This window comes from Hirundo rustica, chromosome 2 (genome assembly GCF_015227805.2).
Source record: "Hirundo rustica isolate bHirRus1 chromosome 2, bHirRus1.pri.v3, whole genome shotgun sequence".
NCBI lineage: Eukaryota > Metazoa > Chordata > Aves > Passeriformes > Hirundinidae > Hirundo > Hirundo rustica.
Genome location: NC_053451.1, coordinates 55,794,751 through 55,812,782, shown reverse-complemented (window position 1 = coordinate 55,812,782; position 18,032 = coordinate 55,794,751). Strand labels below are relative to the sequence as shown.

Here is an 18,032-nt window from a genome sequence, read left to right as displayed (position 1 = left end):
GAAAGCTTTTGTTACCTGCTCTGTCTACAGAAGAGTTGATTTATGGTTCGCCTAATGAACATTCTTCTATCACATATTGATTTTCTGCATGTTTAATAGTTTAACTTTGAAATTATGTGAAGGCCATAACTACATTAAGCCCATACAAGCAGCAAAATGCCCTGACATAATAAAGCAAAAATTGTTGCTGACCTGCAGCTGGTGCATTCTCCCTCTGAGAGCCGGCCTAAGCATCATAGCCAGCACGTTCTCTCAAACAATATTTCTCATAGGTGAGCTCATAAGAGAGTTAATTAAATACCAAATTGGTTATTGTGAGTGCATTTACTGGGCATGAAAAAATAATGCATCTCTGACATTTCCCTCTGTAAATATGTTTTAAATCATTCGTTAGTATTTCATTACCATACTGCAAAATTAGGGCAAAGAGATATATTTTGGATGCTATAAGGCAGCTGCTTTATGGTAATTAAACAACACCAATAGATTACGCTTCGATAAGAATTCTGGAAAATCAGGAGCGTCATAGCTGGGCATAGCTCCTGGATTAGTGTAGGCACAGAAGATACACCCACATTAGTGACAGGGGCAGCACAGAGCAGGAAGGAGGGGGCTGATCTGCAGCAAGCTGTTATATTTTGAAGATAACCTGTCCCCACTCCCTGTTCCCTGGCCATGACATTTGGGGTGGTTGCCGATACAGCAGAACACCACAGGTCTCTTACCACCATGGGTAGCACCCATGTGTGAGCCACAGAGTGCAGATACAGGCTTGAGTCATCAAAGGGCCCTGCACCCCTGCTGGGTTTGTCTAGAGAAGGATTTACCCCTTGAGCACATGAATTTGTTTCCTTCTTCACCTTAGGGACAGGGTGTGTTAAACAAAAGACTTCCTGCTTACTCCTCTCTTTGCTTTACAGCTAGGGCAACCACCTTCCATTTGGAGATTTGGCCATGACACTGTATTGCATCCCAGTCAGCCTTAGCCTTATCTTGCACACTGAAAGTGAAGATAATGCATGAAAAAATATCACATGGAACTGCGACAGCCTCACTACTCATGTGTTGTGGTGAAAGGATTTAGGAAAATTAAGTTCCCTGCCAAGACAAAGGAAGATCTTGCTTTGACTGTGACGTACATGCACACCTACTATTGCCTATTATGCCACTCCCTTCTTGTTTGGCCCCGTCCTAAGGCAGTGCACAGTACACCCTGGACATTTCTGCCAGTTAAAAACTTCCTGAAGATCACTGAGCTGATAATATATTTTTTAAAATTTTTTTCCATTTTATATTTGGACATATGTATGAGAGTTAACTCCCTTTCCCATAATTAAGGCCCAGTGGGTGGCTGCCCTGCAGACACAGACTTCTTCTTCAGGTCTGGCAGCTCATGATAGTTGGGACAGAACAGTCCCAAGAGACAGTCTTATCACTGTAGTGCACAGGGAACCACCAAGAAAGCCCAACATGATGAAGAACATTTTTGTTTATTGGTGATGATAAGGCTGGCAAATACTTCCACACATGTATTTTTTTATCAAGTCTTTGGTGTGGTGAAACCTAGATGATTTATGATTGAGCTCCCCAGGGTCTTGCCTTTGCAAGGGAAAAACACAGAGGTTGCTGCACTGACATGCACTTTTCCAAAGTACAGCCTTCACCTATAATCTAGGTGACTGAATTTTACTCAGGTTGGAAGCTGAAAGAAAAAGGTGCCAACTTTGCTGTTTTTGTTAAGGGAAAAAGTCAAGTTGTTGGCACAAACGTGTCCCCAAACCTCAACGCACGATGACAAGGGATGCTAGGGAGCTGTGCGTGCTTTGTGGCTTCTACTTCAGACCCTCATTTTCTGTCCCCCTCTGCCTCCTCCCGCAGTGCCAGGCTGAGGGGGGCATCCCCTGCCTCCCTCCTGAAGCCAGGCAGTGAGGGCACACTGTGCAATGCTGAGGTGGCGTGATTGCTTCTTTCCTTCTCAGTGGCGGCTGCGTATTAACCGTGGATTAATGAGCCCTCTAAGTATTACAAACTGCTCCTAAAATGCTTCCTATTTTCTACTTACATTGTAATCATCATTAAGAGATTAAGATTAAAAAAAAAAAAATTATAAATGTAGATGGCTACAGTTAAGGTTCAGCATCCTCATTTTGTTTCCTACCTATTTACAGTGGTGAGATCAGTAGAGCATATCCTTGGCCTTACTGGCCCCAAAAAGATTGGCAACTTCCCAGTATTTATGGCAACAGCATCAGTTTTGCAGATGGGCCCTTTGCACACACACACGCAGAAGGTTAACCTAAACAGGTGATTTAGCTATTTTGGCCTCCACCCCAAACCCCTTAACTGATGTCAGGCAATATTGTCCCTCACTAATTTAGGGAGAGACAAACCAAAGACACAGGTTCCCGCAGAGCATCGCAGCTAGGTGACGGCTCCTGCAGCTCCAGCAGCAGGATGGAGTGCTGCAGCACATGGATAGCCCTGTCAGGTTTGGAGGCAGACAGACCACAAGGCCTTGGCAGGATGCTGTGTTGAACAGATCCTGGCTCCTGCAGGGCTTATTAGTTCAGGCACAGCGCCTGCCTGATGCATCTATTTAGGGTCAGCCTGGCTCGTATCCAGCCTCTGCTGCATCTCTGCTCCATCTATTCTTGCACCTCAGCTCCAAGACCTAGAGGGGGAGGAGACAGACATACTGCCAGGGCTGTTGGTGTGCCAAAGGCTGTTTGTACACGGAGGGGAAAGGCAGTATTGGGTACAGGGGAAAGCACAGCAAACTCACTGTCACTGTACCCTGGGCTCAGGCTGGTCAGTCATCCCTGAGGGCTCTCCAGGGGAGCTCAGGCTGATTTTGTCCATGAACTCAGGAACAGATGGATGAGTCTTGGGGAAATCTTGGTGATGGGCACGAAGATGCAGGGTTGTTCCCCACCAGGAAAACACATAACCCACAAAAAACAGACCTTAGTTATAGGACATCTTTTTCTGCAGAAAGATTTTTGCTCAATTTTTAACACTCAGCTGTTTGCAAGTACCAGGTGGCACAGGTCTTCCTGGAGCACCTGAGCTGCAATTATGGGTCATCCAGGACTGAAGGATGCTGCAACACACTGTGTGACTTGCCTGCAGGGAGCCAAAAGGTCCTTTTCACAAAAAATATCTTGGAAGTTACTTGATCTGCAAGTTTCTTCTAAAAGCCAAGAAGCAAAAGTTGCTATTACAAAAAATGCTGAAAGGCTGCTTCTGGCAGATTTTCCCTATGAGTGAGTAATGAAAAGGTTTTCCCTTTCCCAACATCTGCTTCATCAGACTGAGTTCTCTTGCTACCGGCTGTTCATTGGCCGCTGGCAAATTGAAGTTGCTTCAGTTAAAGCATCAAATATCCAAAATATCCAGAAACAGCCTGGATTTATCTGTGAACTGGAATGCTCTTTTCTAATCACTGGTTTATTATTTAAAAATCATTAAAAGCTTAAAAATTATTAAGCAATACCTCACCAGTAAGCTCATGTTTAGCTGCAAGTATAAATTATCTCCATTTGCCTTGTGAAGCTTCCGGAGATTAAGGTGCTTTCAGATCTGTTTTCTGATAGTGCCTTCATCTTTTACCAACAGCCTGAAACAGAATTCATCTTTATAATCAGTTTTTTACCAATCGTTGATTACGTTTGTGCAACCATTCATGACCTTAGTATTTTTGAGTCTCTTTTTTGAAATATTTTCTGTGGCAGAAAAAAACTCAGTAAAAGTTCAATTTTCTTTTAAAGCTGTATCATTTCCCACGTGATTTAGACTCTTGAGATTCCAGGCAGGAACAGTAATTGGACAAAGGGTTCCAGTTTGGCTGTATGGGGGAACCAGAAGAAGCAATTGTGAATTACTGCAAGCATTTACATTGGTTTTCTTGACATGATTTAAATCTTGACCTGGGCATAGCCATGAATTGTCTGCAGGTAGACATGTACCTATTTGTAAGGAATGTGCTCCTGCTGCTTTGTTGCACTCTTTGAGTTTGCACTCTGCTGAGGCTGGTGTGTGGCTGTGAAAAACTTCTATTTCCAGCCATTCCTTGAAGCACAAATAATGATAAGTTTAAGCCTGAGTTGATGTCTTGAGGGAGATCTTTATATGATCTTGGCTCAACAGGGGTAAAAACATCCCCAAAAAGCTTTTGCCAGAATGATGACAAAGAGAAAACTGAACGAGCCAGACAATGCCCTGACCACATCACAGCTATTTTGTAGGAATGTGGGGAGAGAAAATAAGATGTGAACCTATCTCCCAAGCCAACAAACCTGAAAGAAAACATTTTTGAAGGACCTGTGTCTTGGGCTCCTGGCAGATACCTTATGATGAAGCTTGCTATGGTGGCCTAGGACAATCCTGATTCCAGGACCAACACAGCCACTGCCAAGGCAGCAAAGAAGAACATGTACTTGTATTCAGCTGTCTCTCTAGTCTGACATACAAATGCAAACTATTTTAATAAACCCACAAAAGCCTGTGAAATGGGTCGGGGGTGGCCTGAGGACCAAACTTTGTTTTCCCCTCTGCTGCTGCTGCACCAGGGCTATGACAGCTTTTAAGGAACCAACAAAGTCATGAGAAATGGCAGTATTTTAGTCCAACAGAGTCCCCCAACAAAACACAGGTCACCCACAGACTTCCATGCTGCAAAACATGAACCAGCCTAAAAAGGCTGGGAGAGTCAGCATTTCTTCATCTCTAGTGATGCTATCTCATCCTAAGTCACCAAAATCTGTGCTGCACCTCTGGCTTTCAGTGATCAAAGACAAGCAGAAACAGACTCCATTGAGCCTGTGAGCAGACCCAGAATCCAGGCAGGGAACTGAAATTACACTACTTAAGTAACCTCTCTGCTTTGTGCCTCTTTGCACAGCAAATTAACACAGCTTGCACATCCAAAAACGGGTCTGAAGCATCAGGGATTCTGCCATAGGGGGAAAGTAATCATGAAGCAGTTAATTGAACAAGCCCAGGAATTTTTTTTCTGCTGGAAGCCATCCCATAAGGAGAATGAGAGGAAGATTTGTCCAAGTGGATTATTTTCTCCATGTGATTTGTTCCATATTATTTTCTCCACTCAGCTCTCTTCAGGAACATGTTTACACTTGTGTCAAGGTGCAAAGACTTTTCTGGTAGATGTTGAACCGTCTGTCTAAAATAAGGGTGCTTGTCCCAAAGCATATTTTGGAGTATGTCTTACTCTCTTTTGTCATCCCTCATCTGCCACAGTGACCTCCTTTCCAGTCCAGACTGATTTAATTAGCTGGTGTTGCCTCTGAGTTTTGGATCACCGTGAGGATTTGCATTTCTGATGAATTTAAATTACCAGATACTTGTGTAGCTGGCACACCTCCATACTTTTTCACTGGTGTCAGTCCACAGTGCTGAACATTGGATCCCCAAGTGCATCCCACATGATTTTCTGTCTGCCTCCTTCGTTCTTTTCAGGTACGTTTTTCTGATATGACTTTGGTTTGGTCATTGTTGAGGTGAATGTTCAAAGACTGCTCTCGACACCCTCATGCTGCTGCACCTCCTTGTTCACAGCAAGTTACCAAATTCTGTTTTTGTGGAGTATTGCAGGGTCAGAACATTTCAGGTGAGAAAGGAGTTCTGGGCAGTTCTGAACGTGATCTCTGAAATTGCACTGCAGCTGGTTTAGAGTCCTGCTAACACAGCTCACAATGAGGCTGGATGAGGCTGGTCTTTGCCCCAAGGGTACATTGCTGGCTCATGTTCAGCTCATCTACAAGGTAGGTGCCCTTTGTCCCTCTTACCTGGCAAAGGTAATAAAATCCATGCTTTATTCACTCACTTTGCCTCAAATTCTCTGTCGTCAACTAGTCCAAAAAGTAATTCTCTACTTTTTTCCTGGTCATGAGATCCTTCTAGTAGAACTAAATTGAAAGCTCTCAGCATGCATTTATGTTGCCAGACCTTTTTTGTTTTTTTTTTCCTTTCCTTTTTTTGCTATATCTGAAGTCTCCCTAAAAGCTTTCTTTTCTGGAGTGGAAAGGAAACTGTTTTACCTGAACCTATGTTAAACAGCGAACATAATATTTGGTGTTACTGTGCCCAGACTTTTGGATTTGCCTTAAGGATAAAACTATCCTGCTTGTTTTTTCTTTTGCATGAGTCAGAGGAATTGTGGAGTATCAGTGGGGTCCATTTAACTTAACTTCAGCTAGACAAAAATGACATACCCATCCCAAGCTAGTCTTCCAGCTTCCTTGAATATTGACACCAAGAAAAACAGTCTTTCTTTGAGAACAAAGAATCTCACTGGCCCTAGACTCCTGAGGATGTTGCACCACAGAGAGAACCTCAGCTCTTAGGCAGGAAAAGCAGGGAACTCACAGTACTGTCCTCCTTTTACAAGCAAAGCCTGGACTTCCCTGGACTCCCCTGGCCTGTGGTGCCTTTTCATACAGGGGAGTACAACCAGCATAGATAGCGCATCCCTGTGTGCAACCAGGTGTCCTCAGCTGAGCAGACATTGCAATGTCTCAGACATTCCCACGGAGGAGGATGTCTTCAGTCTGCCCTGCAGCCTTCAAAAGAGGTGGGGAAATTTGCTGAACTCAGGCAGGTTTTTGTACAGTCTTTTGCTGGATCGAGTCTGATAATTTTTAGAATAAGTATGTCTGAGTAAGTGTCTGATCCTCCAAAACATCCATATTTTTCCATCCATGTGTGTGCTTGACACTGAGCTCCTGAGTGCTCCTGCTGAGCCTGGGGTACTGCCATGATCACCCCACTTGCCACCATTCTGCTGTTCCCATTTCAGCCTCTCATTTTCACAAAACCTGAAGGTGACCGTAACCATCCCCTTTCCCCAGCTGCCCTATGTAATCCCTGTGTGGTGGTCATTTACTCCATTTTTACGCTTATTACTTTGCTTATTTTCCACATGGTGGTTCCCAGGAGTGGAAGAACATTTTCATCCTCTGCTGATGTGGTTTTCTGCTCTGTAGCATCCGCTTCCTTGCTCATCTATAGCAGTTGTGTTCTGCACAAGGAGATGTTACCAATTTAATATTTTTCTGTCTTATTTATGTTCCATTTCTCTGTTTCTCTTTACATTTCAGCTGGCATTTGGTGTGAAAGAGTGTGTGATCTTGTGTTTAAAATATTTACAAGGATGTGTCTCTTCTCAGCTATGCACTTACTAGGAGCTGATGAGCACTTCATCAGCTACTCTGAACCCTAATATTTCCACGTGTGAAATACAAAACCGGTTCTTTTTTTTTTTTTTTTTTTTTTTTTTTTCCTGAGGAGACCAATCTGGAAGTGAAAAAGGGTTTCAGTTTAGATCAGTTCAGAATGAAATCACTGTGGAAGAAAAGACTAGAACTGAAAGCACTGCATCTGGTTTGGAAATGGGTGGTTAATTTCTTCCCAAAGTTGTTTCAAACATTTCTGTCTTTTGAAAAAGAGCACCAAAATAAACATGCAAAGTACTCAGCAGTCCCTGCTGCTCTTCTCCAGTGACACTTTCGTGGTATTGCTGAGACGAAAGGGGAGAGCTAAAGATAAATCCATTAATGTTATGTAAGATGCTCAGAAATGCCTCTAAATAAATAAAATTACTTCAAATTGTACACTGCACATGTGTCAGGAAATTTATTGGCAGTGCCAAGATGCTCTTCCCTCTTTGGAGAATGCTATGGGAGAGCCGAGCAGGAACATTGCAGGGTATTAGCAGCAGGTCACCCAGAGCAATTTTCAGGAAGAATCCATGCACGAGGGAAATCTTTCCATTTAGCACAAACCTCTATAATCCCAAGGGGTAAGAGCTTTATGTGAGGTTCTGAAAAACAGCTGAGCCACTGCCCTGCCCATCCGCTTGCCCTTGCAGCGTGGAAGCGGAAGGGACGTGCGTCTACTTTTGCGGTGTGCACACAAAACCAACCAGCTTAAATCCCTACTGAAAGTGGATTTGTTTTGCCACACCAAAACAGAGTGCAGTTATTCTCTTTTGGGAGTTGGTGGGATCATTTCCATGTCTCACTGTGCTGGGTGGACAGCAAGGGCTGTGGCTCCTTCAGCTGGGCCTGTTTTGTCGGGCTCCAGTCCAGTGCAGGATGGCAATTAAGATCTGCAGGCATTTGAAGCCCTTGGCTTCCTTGCCAGCTGCACCCACAGCTGGTGACACAACATCTCACTGCTTTTTGTAGTTCTCCTGGTCTTGCCCCTGGTCGTGTTAAAGTGAAACTTCATCTGTCAGTAGTGAAATTGGCGGCATCAAGGATTGAATGATTGTGATCTCTTCTGAAACAGCTTGGAGGAAAATAAGATGTCGAAAGTTGCAGTGAAGTTAGTGATGCTTTCCTTTCAGCAGGAGCAAGAAAAGCCCCAAATTAGGTTTTTGAACAACAGATGATGAGAATCTTTCGCTTTAAGATTTTGGTACAGCAGGGAATGGGAAGAATGAAAAAGAGCAAGAGCAGAGAAGAAAAGATTCTTAACAAAAAGAGGCAAGCTATTGAAAGAAAGAAAAAGAATGCAGTCTGATAAGGTGTTTAACGACTGAACATCCGTGCTTTTTATTTCCAAATACACCACATGCATACAGAGGTGGGCTGGGAAGTTGGTGTCACATTCAGCTAGACCCAGGTGGCTTGCCCTCGGTCCATCAGAAGTTGGAGTGGCTCAGCTCTGCTCAGTTCCGCTGCAAAAATCACAGCAAAAGCAGGCCCAGCATATTGCCTAAACCTTGTTCATCTTTCCAAAGGAATTCCCTCCTTTTTGGCGGCTCACACGCTGCCTGGCAGCCATGGCTGTGTACCATTCTGTGCTGTGCCACGTGTGCCAGTGCCAATGCTCCAAGAGGTGCCAAGGGCAGCCCATCCTGGTCATTGCTCCCGTGGTCACCGTGCCAGGGGAGCAGCACCAACACGGACACCCCAACCCCACGCATCCAGGAGAGCATGGCTGTGTCCTCCCTTGTTGCTGACTTCCTCACTCAGTTCCCAGTAAAGCTGCATAAAGACTGTCTTCCCCTCACTGCCGCCCCATGATATTATTGCAGGATTCAGTTTTTCTCTCTCGCGCACTCAGTTGAGGGACGCCAATTTCCTGTTGTGAGAGGAAGACTTTGGAGGTGCCAAAAAAGACACAAAGTCTCAACCTAGCCAGGCAGGACAAGAATTAAGGGCTCTTAAACAGCATGGGAAGCACCAAAGTCCCAGGAAGGCAGGGCACAGACAAAGCAGCTCCTCTCCCTCATTTTACCAGAGCTCTTGGGATCCAGTGTGCCGCCTTTAAACTCAATTTCTTGCATTACTTAAGAACCTCAGATTGTTTCTGAGAAAAGAAACGAAGCTTTTAAATGTCACCCGGCTACATATGCGGCGAGTTCTTTGCTACCAGGTGAAAATCTTAATGGATAAACAAAAAATTATACTCTCTGTAAACTGTAATCTCTGTAAATTCTGACTTTGAGGCAAAATTCGTGGTGTCTGAGAACCTGACTGAGGACATTTTAGCACCTGGGACTTGCAGGACCATATTCAGTGCTAACTTGATTTCATGGGAAGCAGACTGAGACCTTGCCCCTGACTCCATGTCATCAAGCCTTGTATTAGAGCACCCTTTTTTCCTCTGCATGCTCTGTGCTAGTCACAGCAATTCCTTTGGGACAGTATTTCTCCTGAGGGTTACCTGGGCTATTGTGTCTAACCCGAAGGGCTGCACTGAGAAATTCCTGATATATGGAGCCATATCAGAGTGGGGGGATTACAAAGTAACGTGCGGCCGTGTCTGATGGCTACTCCTCACCCGGCTGTCAAACTCCCTCTCCAGGGGAGAGACATTTCTCTAATATTAAAATAACAGCACTGTCTTCCATTGATAACATCTGACTTCAAATGTCCTGCAGCCAGGTCAGATTTAATACAAAATCAGAGAATCCTAGAATAGTTTGAGTTGCAAGGGACCTTTTAAAAGCCATCTGCTTCAGCCCCACCACAATGAGTAGGGACATCAACGAGATCAGGCTGCTCAGAACCCTGTCCAGCCTGACCTTGAATGTTTCCAGGTACAAAGCATCAACCATCTCTCTGGGAAAACTGCCAGTGTTTCACCACCCTTATCACAAAAAACCCGCTTCTTCATTATATCTAATTTAAATCGATCCTCCTTCAGTTTAAAACCATTACCCCTTGTGCTATTGGCTCAGACTCACTCTCAAAATCAAATGTGGGTAGGAAAGGACTCAACACTCGGCTGCTCTATCCCCCCTCCAGAGATGTAGCATAACACTCAGGACCAGTTAACAAAAGTAATTAACTTTCCACAGTGGGTGTGGGCTGGGAGGTGAGGAGAAGGAAGCCCGAGGCTATCAACACGGAGACTTCTGAGGTGGGGGCTCTTTCCCTCCCTCTCCCGAGGAGACACCGTGGCTGTTACTCTGTGAGAACAGGCAGAAGCTCGGAGCTGTCCTGCTTTGGAGTGAAGCCCGTGCTGCCCCTTGCCATAGCCCACAGTCGTGCAGGTAAATGGATCTGCAGGCTTAAGGTTAAAGGCTTGCTGGAGAGAGGGGTTCCTGGGGCCAGGAAGCAGCCCCAGGAGCATGGAGAGCCCCCTTGGAGAGCTGCTTGAGCGTGCTGTGCCTCCCCTCTGCAGGGCACCCTCAAATCAGGACAGACCGAGGCTCCTGGGGCGCTCAGGGTGAGCTGGAATCCCTTCCAACAGAGGCAGGGCTGAAGGAGGGGTGACAAAGCCCTGCCTGCTGCTATCCACATCCCTACAAAAGGATTTAAAATCTGACATGCCCAGTGCTCACACAGACCTGGCCCACAGCTGGGGTGGGAAAGAGGCACCTTGCCAGGAGCCCAGGTTTGCAGGTGGCAGGGCATCTTACAGATCCTCTCACCGCAGCTGTCGCAATCCTACTGGACACTGGGGCCAAATGTCACTTTGTTATAAATAAGTTCTATTCAAGGGATCTATGTTTTAGTTACTTGATTGTTAAGTAATTCCATTAAGATTGTTAATGCTAGTTCTGTATAAAGAATTTGCCTTATTCCTGCTTTAATATTGATTTATCACCTTATTTACTTGTTTGTTAATTAAGAATTCACCTTATTACCTGTATCTCTGCTCCCATTCGCTGGATAGTGTCTGAATATGCAAATAAAAAGGACACTGGAATTCTGGGAACAACTCAAGAACAAGAGACTCTAAAAAGCAGAGAACCAAAGTAAAATCCAAGACTGTAGTCACACTTTAGATTAGTGCAAAAGGTACGGGGGTCCGCCGAAGCAGTTTTATTTAGTCGCCGTGACCTGAGAAGGAGTCCCCCATAGCTGGATGATCCCTCATCAGCGAAGCGAAACGGACTCCCCGGCAAGGAAAAAGCCCGTGAGGGGGGGTGGGAGTCCCCAGCTTTGCTGTGGAGCGAAGCTGTGTGTACCTCCTCCTCCACGTTGCCAAGAGAGCAAGCTCTCCCCCAAGGCCAAGCTTGATAATAAAGAAACATACAAAAAGAGCAAGTCTCTGACTCTCTCTCTTTTTTTTCCAGAACAACTTTGTCTCCAAATCACAGCCCTGCCTGGGAGATTTGAGATGGTCTGGGCTGAGACAGTGGCATCTGGGGGTTGTTAGCAGCAGGTTTCAGAATCGCTCTCCTCCCTTGCACCAAATAAATCGATCTCATGCGGGTGTAATGCACCCTAGCACTTTAATCCTCCTGGGGATAAAGTGGATTACAGTGCTATTTGGCTGCCACTGGGTGCAGAACCAAACGGTTATAACAGGATTCCCTAAGTCAGAGCAGATTTGCTTGTTGCTTTAAAAACTAGCTGAAAGACAGCTTGGACCCACAAACTGTGTGACTACCCTTTTAGAATATAAGATTTAAATATTTATGATCTTGTTTGAATATTCTTTTTTTTGTAAATCAACAAGTTCCTTGAAGTCCTACAGAGGTGGAGACTGGTGTTTTCTACAAGAAAAGTGTGAACACATTTTTTATTATTTAAACAAACACTTTTTAACACTCCTCAAAGAATTAAAAATGGTGGGTAAAAACTTAGTAACTCCTTGAATGAAGAAGATCTGTTTTACCCAGCCATATGCAGCATCTCATGGAACACCAGCGCATGTCTGGAATGTGCTTGCACTGCTGTCACTGCCATGTGAGGCTGGCTATCGGGACAAGGACTGCTGCTAAGGAGTGAGGATATCACCCAACTTCACCTTCTTTCTAGTTTGCAATTCTGGGGACAATTGTTATTGACAGGGCACAAATGTACAGGAATTCACTGAGCCTCACCTTTGCAGGATCAGATAACCCAGTCCATTTCTTCCATGCAAATGGAGGACATTTAAACTTTCCCTGCGTGCTGGGACCTGCAGCCAGCAGTGCAAGCATTGCTCCTTTAATCAGTATGGCTTTGGAGGGAGCAGCCACTTGTCTAGAGAGCTCTGCTGCCCGGCTGTGCCTCTCCAGGGAAAGATGTCAGGTTGACCACACACTTGAAAGAAGACAGGTTACAAAGTAATGGACATAATACGATTGAGGACAAAGGTGACCTATAGAAGTGTGGTAAGTAAGGGTTTTTCTCTGCTTGGCAAGTGAATTTTGATCTCAGCATAGCACTGTGCTGAGAGACACTGCTATGTCTGGGAAAGCTTTGCAGGAGGACAAAGAGCAGAAAGTGGCAAGAAGGACAAAGGCTCCGAAGCAAGAACCTCCTCCCATTCATGCTCCTTCCAAACCAACAAAACAGAGGGGGACAGTTGCAAAATTGTCTTCCCCTCTTAGAGTCACCCATGTCAGCCTGTCAAGTGCGGGGGAAATAGTAGCAGATCAAAAGAGATGTCTGTGCTGACGCTTTTACCATCTTGTCCTTTAAGAAGCACAGAAATGTTCATCAGCCTTCCCAGTTAATGAGCCTTTCAGTGGGAAGGAATACATGGGTTTCTCTCTAAGAGTGTTCTTCTCTACCAGCCTCTGGATCTCTCCTAAAAGAAAAGTGATGGGTTCTGGTCATTGTCAGAGGTCCAGGCTGTGGTGATGGGGACAACGTTCTGGCATAACTTTACAGCGGTGCCCCCTTGGTCTGGCGGCAGGTCTGTGACAGCAGAAGCTGGTGCAACATTCCCTGGATGGTACCAGGTCTCCCCTGTCCTCTGCTGCTCACTGGATGCTTTCCGTGATGCCACATCTCTTACACACATACCTGATCATCAGCCATGGATCCCCCTGTGTGGGCTGAATCCCACTTCCATCCCTGAGCACTCCCTTGGGTGGAAGGAGTGAAAATGGAGGTCCTGCAGCAATTGACTTTAATGAAGTTATGTGCGTTGGCACTGACTGAAGGCCTGACCCGTGTGAAGGATGTCAACATGCATAATCACACCAGAGTGTGATGCCTGTCACTTATCATTTGCACCAATCAGCCAGGAGTCCCTTTGCACCAGCACTGTGGAGACATGGGATAAAGTAATCCCTTTGCAAAGGGATTTACAATTCACAATTTTGGAGTAAGCACAAACAGTTAAGCCTTGAAGAAAAGTGAGAGAAATGACATTGCTCCCAGCCCTTGTTTCCTAGCAGGTCTGTATTCATCGACTGTGAACCTTGATACAGTTTTCACTCCACTTGTCAATTGTTAAGATAGATTTGGGGGCTGTCAACAAAATGTTACAGTTGAAAAGACCCAGCTAGAAATAAAATACTGAGAAACGTCAAAGTAGTCATAATACTGTAAACCACCACAGAGGAATATGTTTGGCCCTTTCACATTTCATAGTCCCTTAGATGCCTTTTGAGAGCAACAACAGCCTCCCTGTGCATCCCTGGGGGAGAAATGGGCACCCTGAGAAGCAGGTTCACCTGGCTTGACTCTGACCCCATGTTTTGGACAAGGCACCTTGCTCGCCCGGAGCCACCAGGCTCCAGCTGGCACACAGGCTGCTGTGGGTGAAAAACTGTTTGTCATGCTGGGCACAAAGGGACCTGATCCCCACATCTCCCCTGGCTGCTGCCACAGAGTGGTGATGCGTTCCTTACGCAGCTGGAGGGAAGCTGAACACCTGGGGAGCACATCAGAGCTAAAGCCCACCGTGTTGGTGAGCTTGGTAACCTGGGAGCACTCGCACAGCACATTTCACAAACCCACAGTCAGAGGGGTTTATCAGAGCAGAGGGTTTGTCATCAGCTTGTTCATCTGAACCGTGCCTCTACGGGCTCCTGTGCAGACACCTGTGCCATTGGGTTCCCAGCGCAGGCTTATCAGGGGAGTAGTTCCCACCCAGGACAAGACAGTTCTTGCTGGGGCTTCTCTGACACACCAGACCCTTTCCTAGAGGGTCCTGTTTGTTTCCAAGACAGTTTTGCTTCCAATGCCTACGCTCAAAGCCTGCCAAGGCAGTACTGAGATGGTGTGTCTTTCTGACGGGCTTTGGGTCTGAGCAGAGAAGAGCTCGGCCATGGGGGATTTTAGTAAAATGAAATGCTCTGTTTTTAATGAAATGACTGTTTTTAACACAGTCACAGCTCCTGCAATAGCAAACTTGCAGCTCAGCAGGACCTGAAATGATAAACTTGGATCTAGTCTTAGATAACAGTGGAGCAATAGTCACCCTCCTGTGTGCTTATGGACCTTATCAGACAGTTCCACTGGTACTGAAATCGTGTTGGGACATGTTGTGTGTTCACAGGCTCTTTTCTGCTCACTTTTTTTTTGTTGTTGTTTTTTAATAATGGAAATTATAGATGAATGTAGCGGGAGACAGTCACATAAAAGGGTTGAGCACAGAAGACTTCACTTACATAATCTCCCCGTGCACTCAAGAATGCAGCTATTTCTCTTACCCATTCAGACAGCCAGACCCTTTCAGATAATGACGGGGCTGTGTGTTTTTCACTTATCTTGTGAGGAGCGTGGCGCCGGGAGATGCGAGCCTGCTCCCAGGCTCTTCATCCCCTGGGAGTGCCCGCCCCAGCCGGCAGTGCTCAGAGCGCTGCCCTGCGGGAAAATCCTCCCGGAGCCGGCACCCTGATAGAAGCCATCTCTTCCTGCCTAAGCGCAGCCTGAGACGGGAAAGATGACTGTGGGAAGCATGCCCTTTTTTTTTTTGGTGAGGTGATGCTGTTCTGAAGAGGGATTTACCCCATCAAATAGACGTCCCAGGGACCAGGAGCTCGGGAAAGACGCTTCCTGCAACCCCTCCAAAGTACCTCACAGGAATCCTTGCAGAGCCAAAAATAAGTTGTTCTGAATTAAATTAATTTCTAAGCTTGCACCAGGATAGCGGAGCTACCTCACAAGTCAGGTCAGCAAGGACTTCTCACAAAACAGAAGCCACTTCATTAAAGTTGGTCATTCATTAGTGTGAAGAAGTAATTAAAGCCTCCTGATTGCTTTCTCCCCCTGCTGCTCCTTCTCTACTACAAACGTGAAGGCTCTGGTATAGATGGAGCTGTTGACGCTTTGTCAGTGAAAATTCAGAGCTGCGCAAGTAAAATAAATGCTTTTATGGGAACTATAAATAGTTTTGCACTAAAGCAAAAGTATTCTCCTTCCTAAAATAGATTTCACCTTGCAAACAGCTTAAGGACAGTTTCAGCGCCAGAGGAATGCCTTCAACTCCCCCAGGAGACAGCAACAGCCTTTTTCCCCCTGAAAGAGCAAACGACAGCCGAGGAGATCCCTCCGCTGCCACCCTCTCTTCCTGCTCCCCACTGCCTGCCGGCATCCCTCTGTGCTGGAGTGTCAGCCTGGGGGACCACACAGCACCCTTCTGCTAGAAAGGGATGTTAATTCATCCGACTAACTTTTCCGATCATTTTCGCTAAACGCTTGCAACATGCATGCTCATTATGTGGGTGAAAAGGAAGAGGAAACTTTGGGGAGGGGGAGCTGCGACTTCTCACGATCGCCCGGAGCAGTGGGTCGCTTCTCCTTCGCTCCAAAGGGAATCGTGCATTCAGACAACGCAAACATCCTCTCTGCCAGGGCTGCAATGTGTTAACAGCACTCTCCCCTTGCTGCCAGAGCATAATTTCATTCCCTGTGGAGAATCACGGGTGGCGGTGGTGGGGAAGACGAGGAGATGTTAGAAGAGAAAATAAATTTTTTAACTCACCTTGAGGATGTGTGTTGGGTTGACGACACAGACAAGTTGCCCGGCAGCTGAGAAAACCCTCTTTGCCTTGTAGTGCTGAAACCGCAGGTGAATAAGATCTAACACAGCCCCAAAGCACTGGGTGAAGAAAAGCATCACAACTTTTGGCGTTGCTGCTGCTGCTGCTGCTGCTGCTGCTGCTGGCAGTGGGCAGGGGAAGCAGCCGAGGAGCTCTGGAGTCCTTGAGCCCGGGGTGGGAGTGTAGTCGGCGAGAGCTACTCTCCGGCACAGCTTAGCATGCCTTCATATTCATCATCAAAATAAGACGGGAAGAGGCTTGCAGCAGCGGGGTGGCCAATGGAAAGGACAGGAATGTTATCCTTGAGGTCCGGAGACAGCCAATAACAAATGCCTCCCCTCCAGAAACTCCCTGATGAATTGAGCCTGGTGTAGAATGTATTATTGAACATTACCATACATCAGCACATTGCATTTATCTTGTGATTACAGCCAGTCATACGTAAGGCTGTGGAGATATGCAGGCAAAATTGATTGCTTAACATCTCCATTTATTAATTGCCTTAATTTAACAAAGGAGCTCTCAGATAGCAAAGCTACATGTAAGGCATAAGGAAGATTCCCTCCCGTGAAACTGTTGGAAAGTAGCAAAAATAGGTTAAGCAGACTATGTTTTACTGGGGGATAAAAATCAAATATGCAAAAAGAGTTACAGTTCCTTGCAGGGGTTAAGCAGAAGTAGAGCTTGCTACATAAATAGATTCTCGTCTGTGCACTCACAGGCTTCAATTTGGATTTTCACTGCTCTGAAGTTTTCTTAATTTTATATCTTGTTACTTCACAAGAGTCCCAGCATACAAATAACATTTTCCCCATCATTGCAAATGGGAGAGGTCAGTTCCTCAGGTCTGGTGTAACTTGGAACAACTCCATTTAGAGACAGCAATGTTTTCCTGATTTACACTTGCTAGTGGATCAGGTCTGTTGGACACAAAACATGGTAATTACTGGATGCTGGAACTATGAGAGCATAAAAAGGCACAGAGCATGCTTCTAAAAATAATGAAATACGTGATGCATGAGAGCACACACACACACAGAGAGAAACTTGCACTGAGGGAAAAGTGGCTTTTAAATCAACAGAGTAATTAAACATGCAGAAGGCTTTTGCTTGTCATTCATCTGTATATCGGTGAGCAGGAAATTACAAATTAGCCATTAGATAGTCCTAGGCATTAAAAAGGAATTAGGGAAGTGCAACAAAAATAAACATGCTTTTAGGTATGATTACCAGTGTGTATCTCTGTTGGTGGGCAGGGATCCTTCTCGAGCCATTGAGTCTCATTAAACTTGAGTCCCTGTAACCGGGTTTTCTGGGAGGTGACTGTGCTGAAGCAGCTAAGGGAATCAGAAAGCACATTCATTTCATGGGACAATCCTGTGTGATGTGTTGCTCTGCTTGTTAATAAATCAAAGAGAGTTAATTTAATTAGCTGTCTGCCAGAACTTCCTATCAGAGTGCTATTTAGGCTTGCTAGCTAAGTACTCAGATGGCTTATTTAGCCTTGGTAATCCTTTTTCCCTTCAAAGCAGAACAGAGAAAAGTAGCTTTTCTTTCTTTTTTTTTCTTCCCTTCATTTTAAAAGTGAGCCCCATGCTGGGGGTGAGGCTGCTGCTAGAGACAGAGCAGCCTCCATACAGCACAGGAATTAGCCTGGGACTGTATTGTCACAACTGCCTCTTCCTAAATCAATATTGCAAGGCTGGCTCTGCCAGACTGCGGAGAGGCTGTGCATTTAAAAAAAAAAAAAAAAAAAAAAAAGCCTGACTAGATAAATAAGTGGAAATTGTGAATGCTGGAGCAGTTGATTACACAGCCCTCAAAAAAACAGTCGGGATGGGAGGAATAT

At 45.5% G+C, this 18,032-nt stretch overlaps 1 protein-coding gene across 1 annotated transcript in view; it reads right to left on the bottom strand.

Annotated features, from left to right (window-relative positions):
- SIAH3 (siah E3 ubiquitin protein ligase family member 3) overlaps positions 1-16,357 on the bottom strand; it is a 42,801-nt gene extending 26,444 nt beyond the window's left edge. The window contains exon 1 of the mRNA XM_040056036.2: positions 16,126-16,357. Coding sequence (XP_039911970.1) covers positions 16,126-16,260 — 135 coding nt within the window. The 5' untranslated portion in view covers positions 16,261-16,357. The remainder of the gene's footprint in view (positions 1-16,125) is intronic.
- Between the last annotated feature and the right edge of the window lie 1,675 nt (positions 16,358-18,032).